Source organism: Formica exsecta, unplaced genomic scaffold, assembly GCF_003651465.1.
Source record: "Formica exsecta isolate Colony F162 unplaced genomic scaffold, ASM365146v1 scaffold928, whole genome shotgun sequence".
Classification (NCBI taxonomy): Eukaryota; Metazoa; Arthropoda; class Insecta; order Hymenoptera; family Formicidae; genus Formica; species Formica exsecta.
The window spans coordinates 219,154-230,853 of record NW_021853694.1 but is presented as its reverse complement, the minus strand read 5'-3'; the positions used below and the strand labels follow the sequence as shown (position 1 = coordinate 230,853).

Genomic DNA, 11,700 nt, shown 5'->3' with positions numbered 1-11,700 from the left:
TACATGGCAGGGTTAAGCGTCGAGCGTCTGCGCAGAAAAATGCGCAGAATTTAAACGAGATAGATTCTAGGCTGAAATTAGATTCTGCGCAATTCTCTGCGCAGACGCTCGACGCTTAACGCTGCCATGTAAAGGCACCTTCACGGCCTGCATAAACCAGCCTTTACTCTTCCTTCATAGTTTTCCTTCACCTCTATTTTCTGTTGGCCACCCTGCTAATTTTAACCGTCGGTTCATCTAACCGGACTTGGTGAAATTGGTCCTTATGCTGCTTCGGCGTTGAGATATAGTTTTCTTAATAATTATATATATTTTATATATTTATGTAATCAACCAAAATACGACGAGTATTGCAAGATAAATCAAGAAATTTTGTAAATTATCACAATGGCGTTGTCAAAGGGTGAGTGAACAGTTCCTACTAATCTTTCTTGAGATACGGGTGACACCGTATAACCTAAAATCCACTGTAATCAACATAATTGTGCGCTTTTTACAGTAATTTTTTATGGTAATACAATGTTGCAGCATTATTAAAACGTTTAAATTCAGATGACAATCCTTTGCCGAAACGTATAAAATTAGCAGAAATTGCATTTTCTGCTACGGATCTACCACTCGTTCGCAAAGAGGACTTGCTCCTGGAATGGCTGTGTAAAATTTGTATCACGAATCGACATGCTTGGAAAAGTTTGAATAATTGTTTAAAGTCTGCTCATATTGACATTAAGACCAATACGAAACAACGTTTGGTTGATATGCTTGCGCAAACATTAAATAGTGATATGACAGATGTATATGAAGAAATTCTTGAATGCTGCAGCTTAATTCTTATTAATAACAGTATGCGACAATATTTTATGAACAAACCAAAGAATCTAGGTTTCTTAGTAAAAACCTTATTTAATAATGTATTGGAGCATTCCAGTTGTCACAATGCAATACAAGAAGAATATGATCAATTACTTGAGCCATGTAAATTATCACTTGTGGAAAATTATGCTATAATAAGTATTATTGAAAGTTTAATGCAAATATATAAACAATTGATAGCCACAAAAAAAGAATTAAGATCAATTTTCATACAGGATATTTTATATCCTATGTGTAATTTAATTGATCACAGACATACAGATAATACAAATAAGCTTGGTGTAGTGGCGTACAAATGTATCCAACAATTGTTACTCAGAGAAACCAAATCGATGCGAAATGAACAAACCTCAAAAAATGTCCAAACAATGTTCTCTGATTTACTTTGCACGTTATCTGAAAATGTGGAAACATTAAATTTTCAGAATAATTTTCTAACATATCAGTTTATTTTTCGCGTTATACTAGGCACTTACAAATTAGACGCTGCTTTATTGGATGCATTTTTCAGAAATCTGATTAACTCCTCTGGGAAATATAAGTGGGAAATCTTGAATGCTTTCCTCAAGCTACTAAATGGCATAACACTCGACTTTGATAATATTATAGAAAATGTCACACTATTTGAATATTTTCAGAAAATTATAAGCGACATTTTAACATATGACAACATTACATGCATACATTATGGTATACTTACGCAACTTTCGTATATCAATCCACTTTTAATAGAAAGAAATATTCCAGATATTTTTAACAAGGTATTAATGAAAGAACAAACTATTGATTACACAAACTTATTAATCGCTATTTTGCACTCCAGTAATAAATTGAGATGTGAACAAAAGTTGATCTCGCAATTATTAATATCATTGAAGCAGCATTTGACAATGAGGAAAACGTACAAAACGAACACATCATTCTTTTCATACGAATTTAGAATGAAACTGAGAGAAATAATTAGCAACTTTTCCAGTTCACAAACGATTGCAACTTTAAGAACATTAATATATTATTTAAATATAGATTGTGTAGAATTGTTGGAATATAATACTTCACGTAAGAATTTTTGTATATATATTTGATATATAAATTATATATACAAGGTGTCCGGAGTCAATCGCATTACCCATTGTGTGCAGCTAGAACAGGTGAAATCGAGGAGAAAAGTCCTGTATCATTTAGCGATTTTCGTAATAATTATTGAGAAATTAATTAGCAAAGATCAATCAATTCGCGCGAGTATAAGCGCGCAGCGAGAAGAGACAACCCAGAAGTTTACGGTTGCTAGGCGCGCGACGTAGTTTTGGGAGGAGTGCTCTATAAATGACAACGGTTACGTACGAGCGGTACACGAGCGCTGGATTCTTGTGTCCTAGCAACAACATATCAATGGGCCGTATTGTTTTACCGCGCGCTAATACTCGCGCGAATTGATCGTTTTTTCTTAAATTAATTTCTCAATAATTATTACGAAAATCACAAAATGGTAAAGGACTTTTCTCCTCGGTTTCACCTGCTCTATCTGCACACGACGGGTGATGCGATTGACTCCAGACATTCTGTATACATATGTATATATAATTTATAGTAAAGCAACGATGCTTTGCAGAAATGTTGCTAGAAATATTATTAGAATGCAATTTATATCTCTCTTCTTTAAATATGAAGGATAAAAATGTATTAATATTACAGGTAAAAATATATTAATATTACAGGCAACAATAGAATTGCTTGTTGTACTTTTTGAAGGTACACAGATTTTTGAATATATTAGAACACTGTCCACTCACGAGAAGTTTGTTAACGATTTAGACAAACTGGGAAATGCTTTATCATTGTTGATAAACAAAGCATTGTGTTTAAGTCATGATAAAAATGTTATTATATTACTGTTAAGTGCAGTGCAATCATTGAGCGAAATGCAGGATTTGTTAAAATATTATGTACCGAAAGGTGCTGATACGAAAAAACTATTGTTCCCAATCTTGGATGACCCTTGGCAACAATTAATTCAGAGAATAACTAATTTTGGAGAAGACAATTGCAAAAATATCATGGTACCTGTAAAAATGTTATGAGAATTCACCACATAATATATTTAATTCTTAATTAATATTTCTACAAAGCTTATATTTGTCATAATTTCAGAATAAACTTATTTTACATCGAATAAAATTGAATACATCAAATGAACCTATTAAACTTTACAGTTTAATAGGCGGCGTCGAGTATGCTTGGAGTTCTATTTTGAAATATAACACAGATATACTTCCATTATTAAGTGACAAAGAGATATCCAAAGTGACATGTTTATTATTAGATGATATGACATCAAGTGAAAAGAATTTTCGTGAATGGCTTGGTTTATTAGATAATGATTGTCTTCAAGAAAATAGACGTTTTGTAATGTGTCTCTTAAACCACATTTTCATCCAAATTGAACACTGTTCATCATCAGGATGTACAAAAACCATTACAGAACACATTAATGCCGTAAGTATAATATTGTATAAATTATTGCTGATAACTTTTCAATTTTTTAGTTAATAATTGTAAATCTAAATTATATCTTTGTCGAAATTTTCTGAAATATTCTAATTACATAAAACTATAGAAATTGTTGATGGAGAACGATCATGATGATATGCTGGGAATGTTGCAAATTATAAAAGAATTGATATCATCACAAGAGCAATGGGTTCAAATGACAAATGCAACTACTTCTAAAATAAAATTACATTTGGAATTATTGCTTCATTTACCGATGATGTATTTTAATTCTAATATAAGAACGTTAATATTTCTGCTTGTATATTCTATTAGCAGAGAATGTGAAAAAAATGAAATATTGATATTATGCAAGATGATCTTTTCAGGTAATTTTATTTTTTTTAAACTTGTGTGTTGTATGTTTCTTCTTAATTTTTTAGTTACTATTTATATGTAACGAGAGAAAGAAAGAGAAATCTGGAATATATAAAAAATTTATTTTATAATACATAATAAAAATGTTACAAATCTTCTAGATTTACTAGAAAAAATCGGAATCGACATATTTCAATATATAGAACCAATAATATTGGTAAATCAGTTACCACCAAATAAAGCATTTTTGAAAGCTTGTGAATTCTCTCTTCGCAATGTGAAAACATACACCACTTTCAAGAATCTCATAAAAAGTTGTGCTCAATGCAAGGAAACTATGCACAATCTTTTGGAATGCATGGAGGTGGTCAAACCAAAACTAGATACTGAGCAAAAAATTATTTTTAGAAAGGCAGAGGAAAGATTAGCCAAAGCTATTTTAAAAATATTACCTGAAAAAATAAACAATGCTTCTGATGTAAAATATTTGACAGCAGTATTAAAAATAACAGTATCAACTGGAAAAGCTTTTAATACTTTGAAAAAATTGACTGAATTAACTCTCGAAAATATAGTCACAGTAAGTATTATAGAAGAAATTATATATATATATTTCTCACACGCGCACACATACACGCGCGCGCGCGCACACTTACACATATTGTACTTCAGTGTTTAATAAAAATAAACATTTTTTTTTCTTTTCAGAGAGAGATAATAAAGAATACAAATAACACAAATAATAATACATTGTTGCAACAAAGTGTACAATTGGCTATTATCGTTTTACGACATCGTAAAATGTTCGAGATCCAAGATACGACCATCAAAAACTTATGGTTTATAATATTGAAGCATCCTTGCAAGAATTTACTCGAAGCGTTATTGGCATCTCCTGAATCAAAAGAATTTTATGAATTTTTAAGATTGCTGTATGCTAAGACGGTAAATTTCCCTCTTTCCTTTATTAATATATATGCTATTAATATATTATTGATAATATCTATGTATATATTTTGTAATATTTTTTTTATATAGATTGATAGCTTGTCACAAGCAGATGAAGCAGCATGGACGAATTTATTTGTCATTTGGAGCGGCACAATGAAGACAGATATGAGAGTCAAGCGTAATAAAGCGCGTTTGCATGCAATCAACAATTTATTTGAAATCATGCTCTCGTTGGATATTCCTGACAAATACTGGTCAGATATATTGCACTTATCTCACGATATAATCAGTGTTAAGCACTTACTTATTCCCGATACTACAATTGATCTTATCATACTCATTAGTTTAAAATCGCTTGTCAAAGTAAAAATATCGTCATGCGATAAAGTGCTCGCCATCTGTGAAACACTAATGAAAGTCAAAACAAATTTGATAATAGATAGATTACCTAATTTATTGTTGTTGTATAGAAATGTAGTAAATATCATTGTTTACGCATCGAAAAGCGTGACCGATAAATTTGATGAACACCGATTTAGATGTTTCGCGCTCGATATCGAAAAGTAAGTTTAAATCGTTTAATTGGAAAAGAGTTTTATACGATATACATCAGAATATATCGATGTGTAATTTGTTTATTAATGGTAATTTGATAAAAAAGTAATAGATATTTTGTCAATAGACTTACAGGCTTATTGATAAAATTGAAAAAAGATATGATTCGACCAAGTCCCTATGTGATAGCCGATTTCTTGCAATTGTGTGTGGAAGGCGCTATACCATCTTATATTAAGGTAATATCTTTGCATATGACCGTTATTTTATTGAATTGTTTTTAATAACAATTGTGTCACACACTTCTATATTGCAGATGGCTTTGTATAATTCTTTATGTCAACTAATTAGCATTTGTGACCAGCATGGAATTGCCTTTTTATCACGTACATTACCAACATCATTGCAGGAAGTTTTTAAAGTACAATTAAATACATTTAATAAGTTTTATAAATTCTCTGGCAAGGTTTAAGTCTTCATTACTTCTCTAGGAGAGTAATTTGATACTTTTCATGAGAGACGGAAGTAACTAAATATAAAAACAGATGAATATAATATGCTCCATGTGTAAATTTATTTTTATAATCAGCCTACTCGGATATCTAATGCGAAATATCCCATACAATTCAAATAATATTATATATATAAATAATGATAATTGATAACGATTTTTTTATTTAATAAAAAATTCATACAATATATGAGTTTATTATTTCCCATTTGTTGCTGGTGCATAAAATTTGCGATAAAAGCAATTCAAAGCGAAATCTTTCATAATAAAGTTACCATATATGTATATATATACATACTCGGATTCACATTCACACTAAAAAAACTAGCATTTAGTATATGTATTATCATGAGGATTAGAGTGCCACAAGGATTCAGTAAAGATCAATTTTACGTTGTACTGATTTTAGGAACAATCACCGGTTTATATAATTGGAAAGGTCTATTGCAGGAACATTTGAAAGAACAATTTGAGAGGGAACTCGTGGAAAAGGAAAAGTCAAATGAGGTAAATCAAATTGTTTCATAAAGTTTGCATCTGACCTAACCTATACGCCGCATATATTTGAGAATCGAATAATATTTTACGATTGTTATCTAACATTAGTATTCATAATTATAGTAATTAATATATTAATATTATTTTATTATATTATTAATATTTTATAGCAAAAATTAAAATTAATTGACGCGTTTAATAGAAAAAGGGTGTAAGAGAGAAAAACATATTAATTCTAAAATTTCTTTGTTTATATGTCTAATTTTTTGGAGATAGAAAGCTATTCTGCATTTTTTAAGATAAATTTTATTATGGACAAAAGTTTCCCATGATCTCTAGTTTCTCTATATTCTTTTTCCTATTTAAAATTTTCGAGATATTGTGTAACAAACATTTTACAGCTTATCAGCAAAAACCAAGAATTTGTTAATTCAGAAGTTTAGCAAATTCGGACTTGTAGTAATTGGTGGAGCCTTGCTTGTAACGTGTTTTAGGTAAATATATTTCTTTTCATTTTTTTAAGATACAATTTTATTTTATATTATACATTATTATTACAGTAAATGAAATAGATATCCCGGTTAGATTTAGGCTGTCCTTTTCCTTCACAGGATTTATGTAAAACCATGGTATATGAAAAATAGAAGTGCCCAAGCAGAAGAACATGCAAACATTATTTACGAGCTACGCAAGAAAAGAACTTTACAGCAGGAACAAAATGAAAGTTGAAATCAAGACAATATTGTATATTGCTACATTGTTATTTATATGATTCTTTATTAATATTCTTATTTAAATAAACAAAAGATGTAAATAGTACGGTACAATAAAATCTCTATATAGTTCCAATAGAATTATTACATAATCATATCGGAGAACTGATATGACTATTGTGTGATTTATTCCTCATATTTGCCACTATAGAAAGGAACATATTGCAATACTGCTTTCCAATCGGTGAAATACAAAAATGTTAATGATCCAGCAGTTCCATAGGTCATCGCAGTTGGAAGCCTAAGGTGTAAAAATATTTTATATAAAGAGAGATGGAGTGTCCAATATATATATACGTGCATATATATATATATATAATGCAACACAAATCTATTTGTGTTAAAATGAAATAGATATTTTTAACCTGGAGACAGGAAAAAGGGACAAAACACAAGAAAATTGTAATGAACAAATATTTTCTTATGTCATGTTTCATTATACATTAGAAATCTTGGAAACAAATGGGAAAAGTGATCAAATGTGACCACTCACACCATTGTCTATTTGAGATCATGTAAAAAAAAAGATCATATCCTAAAATGTCAAAAGAGAAGAATCACCATTTCCCAGCTAATTCGACGTGTTTTCGTCCTAATCGAAGAGCCATTCCCTCAATATCGTTCGATTCAAGCAGTAACCTCAGCCTCGGCTTCTGTTCAGAGAATTATAGATTATAGTACCATCGACAGAATGGACTGCTGATGGCAGTGGAAGATGGAAGGGACATAGACATAGTATATCTAGACCGAGCGTTTGCCTTTATTTAAGAAGTGGAGTATGTCCTTTTCTACGTGCACCTTGGCCCCCACTCCTCAACACTATGTCTATGGTAGAAGGGGTAACCGCACGAGTAAAATGAGAGGCAGATAATATGAGGTAAGGTTATATATAAGAAGGTTAAGTTCATAAAGGAAGAGTAAGGAGAGTTATCTACCTAGATTGAAAGTTGTCACGAAAAATGTTCCGTATGTGGCAACTATCTCAGAATGTCTCCAAAAATAACAAGCTACTATGTTTATAAGTACTAAAAAGCATTCAAATACTTACAGGACCATCTATTTATAAAGTTTTTATATTTTCTATACACTTTTGTTGAGTTTTGTTGAGACGGTAACGGATTCCGCGGATTCCGCTCAAATATGCGGAAAGAACTCAATTCGCGGAAACGCGGAATAGTTACTTTTCTAGTTACAATTCTCTTCCGTGTTTCCGCGTTTCCGCGCTCCATGTAATGGCACTCTTAGGCCGGTATTACCATTTCCGAACATTACAGTATTTCAGCAATATTACATGCCGAGTGGGTAGTCAGTTCTTATATTTAAGACCGTTTTAAGCACAGTCTTAAGATGTCCTAAACCAATCACAGAGCCGTATTAGCATCTTAAGATATTACTTAAGACGGTCTTGAAATAAGAACTGACTATGAATACCGGCCTTACAGTCTACCTTATTTAGCATCTCTTTTCAATAGCGACTGCTCACACATCGATTCTTTGCATTGCATTATGAGTAATCGGGGCTCATTTAGGGCCAATTTCACCAAGTCCGGTTAGATTAGAGGTGAAGGAAAACCAAACATTCATATAATTTCAGTTGGAACCCTGCTAATTTTAACCGTCGGTTAATCTAACCGGACTTGGTGAAATTGGCCCTTAACCTTCTTATATATAACCTTAATATGAGGTCACGTTCCCTCTCGCGCTCCTATTTGGAAAAGAGACGGAACGTTACCTCATATTAGAGTCCTATATAATCAAAGAGGCGATAATAGCATCTCGCTTGTCGCTGACCGCCATGTTGGTCCCGTAGTGAATAGTGAATCTTACGTGCAAACTAACCGCAACGTACGGCGTACCGTAAGTGAGAAAAAAGTATATTTGTAATGTTATTTTCTAAAAAAAAAAATTTAAATATCTCTGAGACATTTTTAAGACATTTTAGATTTACAAATGGATAGCTGCGGGCCCAACATGGCGATCATGAGAAGCATGGAGGGGGTAACGATGTCGCCTCTCTGATTATTATATAAGACTCTACCACCACCGATATGCTCTCTCCTGTGATTCTTTACTCATTGGTCTTAAGTGTGGTCTTGTGTCATCTTAAGATTTCATTCAACCAATGAAATAGCCCGCGCCCGCGCAAAATATAAACAATAAATAGTAAACATGCGGAAGGTTGCGTTCGGAAATATCACCCGTATGCACACGAGCGTCGTTCTATCTTTGTTCAACTTTTGATACATAACAAAGATAGAACGACGCTCGTGTGCACACGAGTGATGTTTCCGAACGCAGCTGTATCATTTTTTCAAATATTCAAATTTCGAATACTTTTTCATTGCTGCACATGTTCATATCGCCAGAATTTCGTTCTGGCGATATAAACATGTGCAGCAATGATTTTTATTTTTCAAATTTTTGTTTTTATGCAAAAAGGCGTCGATTAAGTGTATTTTTATCAAAATCTAAGTAGAGGATGTTATTCTAGATATTTATCAAAATTATTATAACTAAACAAACTATATGTATAACAAAATTTTATTATTAATAATAAAGGAAATAAAATTTTATATTGTGAATAAAATAAAATAAATAATTTATTCTTATGATTTAGCGCAACTTTCTAATGTCGTTATTTTTGTAGAAAAACAATTCAAATTTAAGCAACAATATTCCTCCTTTGTATAACGATTTTTTAAATAAACGCGTGGATTTGGCGCCTTTTTTTTACAATACACGTGGCCGGCTATCGCATAAAGTTTTTATCGGCCTCCTCTCGTCTCTCGTTCACTCTCGCTGAGGATCGTTCACGAAACGTTGGTCTGCGCTGCGTTGTTTACACATGTTAGTCGGTGAAGGTGAAGTTCTTGGTTAGTTCCTTCGAGAGTCAAGTGCGTCTGTTTGTCTGGCGAAAATTTATTTTCAACAAAATCAACTTGTCTTTGCGTGCTTACAACAACATGGCAGATATGTCAACGAATGTGGGCATCACGCGGAAAATGTCCTTCGGTATAAACGGCAAATTTAACGGCGTCGAGAGCAAGACGCCTTTTCTGATAGGCGTCTCCGGCGGCACTGCAAGTGGAAAAGTAAGGATATCGTACATGTGTAATTAATATACAATAACAAAAATCGAATCAGTTGTTATAAAAATAGCACGAATTATGCACGAGTGTTGACCAATCTTTAGCAACTGTTTTTTTTTGTTTTCTATTTTTAATATATATATGTATATATATACATTTGTTAGTACACGTTATTTGACATATCGGAATATAAACAGAACTACTTTACGATCAGAAAATGTTTCTAAGAATTTGTTAATTTTTAACTTCTGCACGAATTACATAAACTCATGCTACTTTTGTGGTAACTATTTGTAAAAAAAGATCGCGATATCTTTGTAAGTAGTAATTTATATTCTTTAATATATATAGACAGTATTGACGTATAAGGACTCGTGCAACAATGTTAACTTTATTTTGAAACAAATAAATTCAATATTGTAAGAAAGGAATGTTTTTACAAAGGTCTAGTTAATGTAATAATTAATCAGACTCTGTGGCATTAGTTATAAAGATCAGTAACTATATTTAATTTTGATTGTATATGATGTCAACTTTTTTTTTTTAATTGTTTTAGTCCACAGTATGCAAGCGTATAATGGAGAAATTAGGACAAGTCGATATGGATCATCAGCAGCGCCGGGTAGTCTGCATATCACAAGACAGCTTTTACCGCAACCTGACACCTGCTGAAAAATTGAAAGCTGAGAAGGGGCAGTACAATTTTGATCATCCTGATGCATTTGATGATGATCTAATCTTACAAACGCTACAGGATATACTTGCCGGGGTCAAGTGTGAAATACCAGCTTATGATTATAGGACAAACAGTTTGTATGTACCGTTTTAATATCTAATTGAAAGTTATTTCTATGCTTGTTAATAGAAATAGAGGAACTATTTATAAAATAATTCAAATATAATGCAAAATTTGAAAACATGTTTATAAAAAACAAATTTTAGATGAATATTACAAAAGATACATTTACTATGTATAAAAAAGGTAGTTGGTATTAATTTATTGTAGAATGAAAGATCAAGTTACCACGATATATCCTGCCGATGTGGTGCTGTTTGAAGGAATACTGGTATTCTACTTTCCTAAAATTCGTGATTTGTTTCACATGAAATTGTTCGTAGACACTGATTCTGATACCAGGCTTGCGAGAAGAGGTAATTCCCCATGTGATGTAAATTGATTGACTTGCGTTTCTCTCTAAACTATTTTAATCGATTTTTTTAGTACCAAGGGACATAAAGGAACGTGGAAGGGATTTGGATTACGTCCTAAATCAGTACATGAACTTTGTAAAACCAGCTTTTGAAGAATTCTGCTTACCAACAAAAAAATTTGCAGATGTTATAATACCAAGAGGAGCAGATAATACAGGTGATAAATTATTAAATACACACAATGATATTTATTACAGCTATTTCTTGTAGCTTACTATTAATTTTACTATTTTATTTTAATTAGTTTGTTTATTTGTTTCCTTTTTTTTATGAATCTGTTTATTTATTAGATATGTTATAGGAATTATTATTGATATTTTTAGTTTTGAAACATATTTTAGCGAAGCGATAATATATATATATATATATA

The 11,700-nt window shown here is 31.6% G+C and overlaps 3 protein-coding genes and 1 long non-coding RNA gene across 8 annotated transcripts in view; 3 read left to right on the top strand and 1 right to left on the bottom strand.

Moving 5' to 3' along the window:
* Nucleotides 1-224: 224 nt before the first annotated feature.
* On the top strand, nt 225-5,804 carry LOC115245184. Of its 3 annotated transcripts, none has more exons than XR_003885494.1 (10): nt 225-403; nt 529-1,932; nt 2,569-2,933; nt 3,025-3,369; nt 3,491-3,752; nt 3,903-4,321; nt 4,450-4,686; nt 4,780-4,946; nt 5,163-5,255; nt 5,375-5,398. XR_003885494.1 is itself a non-coding variant. In XM_029823349.1 (10 exons), exons 1-10 carry the CDS (start codon nt 388-390, stop codon nt 5,717-5,719), a joined length of 3,792 nt encoding a protein of 1,263 aa, XP_029679209.1. In that variant the 5' UTR covers nt 225-387; the 3' UTR covers nt 5,720-5,804. The 3 variants fall into 3 exon arrangements, 2 of the variants coding, with proteins under 2 accessions (XP_029679209.1, XP_029679210.1); XM_029823349.1 differs by adding an exon at nt 5,564-5,804 and having other exon boundaries at nt 4,780-5,255; nt 5,375-5,486; XM_029823350.1 differs by lacking the exon at nt 5,163-5,255 and having other exon boundaries at nt 5,375-5,486.
* A 265-nt stretch (nt 5,805-6,069) lies between these two features.
* LOC115245183 lies at nt 6,070-7,107 on the top strand. Its single transcript, XR_003885493.1, has 3 exons — nt 6,070-6,265; nt 6,658-6,750; nt 6,868-7,107. It is a non-coding gene; the product is annotated as an uncharacterized LOC115245183 (long non-coding RNA).
* LOC115245182 (cytochrome b-c1 complex subunit 10-like) lies at nt 6,866-7,771 on the bottom strand. The gene is made up of 2 exons (XM_029823348.1): nt 7,591-7,771; nt 6,866-7,270 (listed from the first exon to the last, which is right to left on the bottom strand). Exons 1-2 carry the CDS (start codon nt 7,635-7,637, stop codon nt 7,156-7,158), a joined length of 162 nt encoding a protein of 53 aa, XP_029679208.1. The 5' UTR covers nt 7,638-7,771; the 3' UTR covers nt 6,866-7,155.
* A 2,016-nt stretch (nt 7,772-9,787) lies between these two features.
* LOC115245190 (uridine-cytidine kinase) overlaps nt 9,788-11,700 on the top strand; it is a 6,350-nt gene continuing 4,437 nt past the window's right edge. For 2 of the 3 annotated variants that reach the window (XM_029823371.1, XM_029823369.1), the window contains exons 1-4: nt 9,790-10,121; nt 10,675-10,931; nt 11,125-11,270; nt 11,341-11,487. In XM_029823371.1, the coding sequence (XP_029679231.1) occupies nt 9,993-10,121; nt 10,675-10,931; nt 11,125-11,270; nt 11,341-11,487 (679 nt within the window). In that variant the 5' untranslated portion in view covers nt 9,790-9,992. Of the gene's footprint in view, nt 10,122-10,674; nt 10,932-11,124; nt 11,271-11,340; nt 11,488-11,700 lie in introns of all 3 variants that reach the window. The other variant, XM_029823370.1, reaches the window with a different exon arrangement.

Coding starts and splice junctions, on each gene's coding strand:
- LOC115245182 (XM_029823348.1), bottom strand. CDS start 7,637: ATGGCTCTTCGATTAGGACGAAAACACGTCGAATTAGCTGGGAAATG. Junction 7,271..7,590: donor GTCGAATTAGCTGGGAAATG/GTGATTCTTCTC, acceptor TTTACACCTTAG/GCTTCCAACTGCGATGACCT.
- LOC115245184 (XM_029823349.1), top strand. Junction 2,934..3,024: donor ACAATTGCAAAAATATCATG/GTACCTGTAAAA, acceptor TCATAATTTCAG/AATAAACTTATTTTACATCG. Junction 5,256..5,374: donor TTCGCGCTCGATATCGAAAA/GTAAGTTTAAAT, acceptor TTTTGTCAATAG/ACTTACAGGCTTATTGATAA.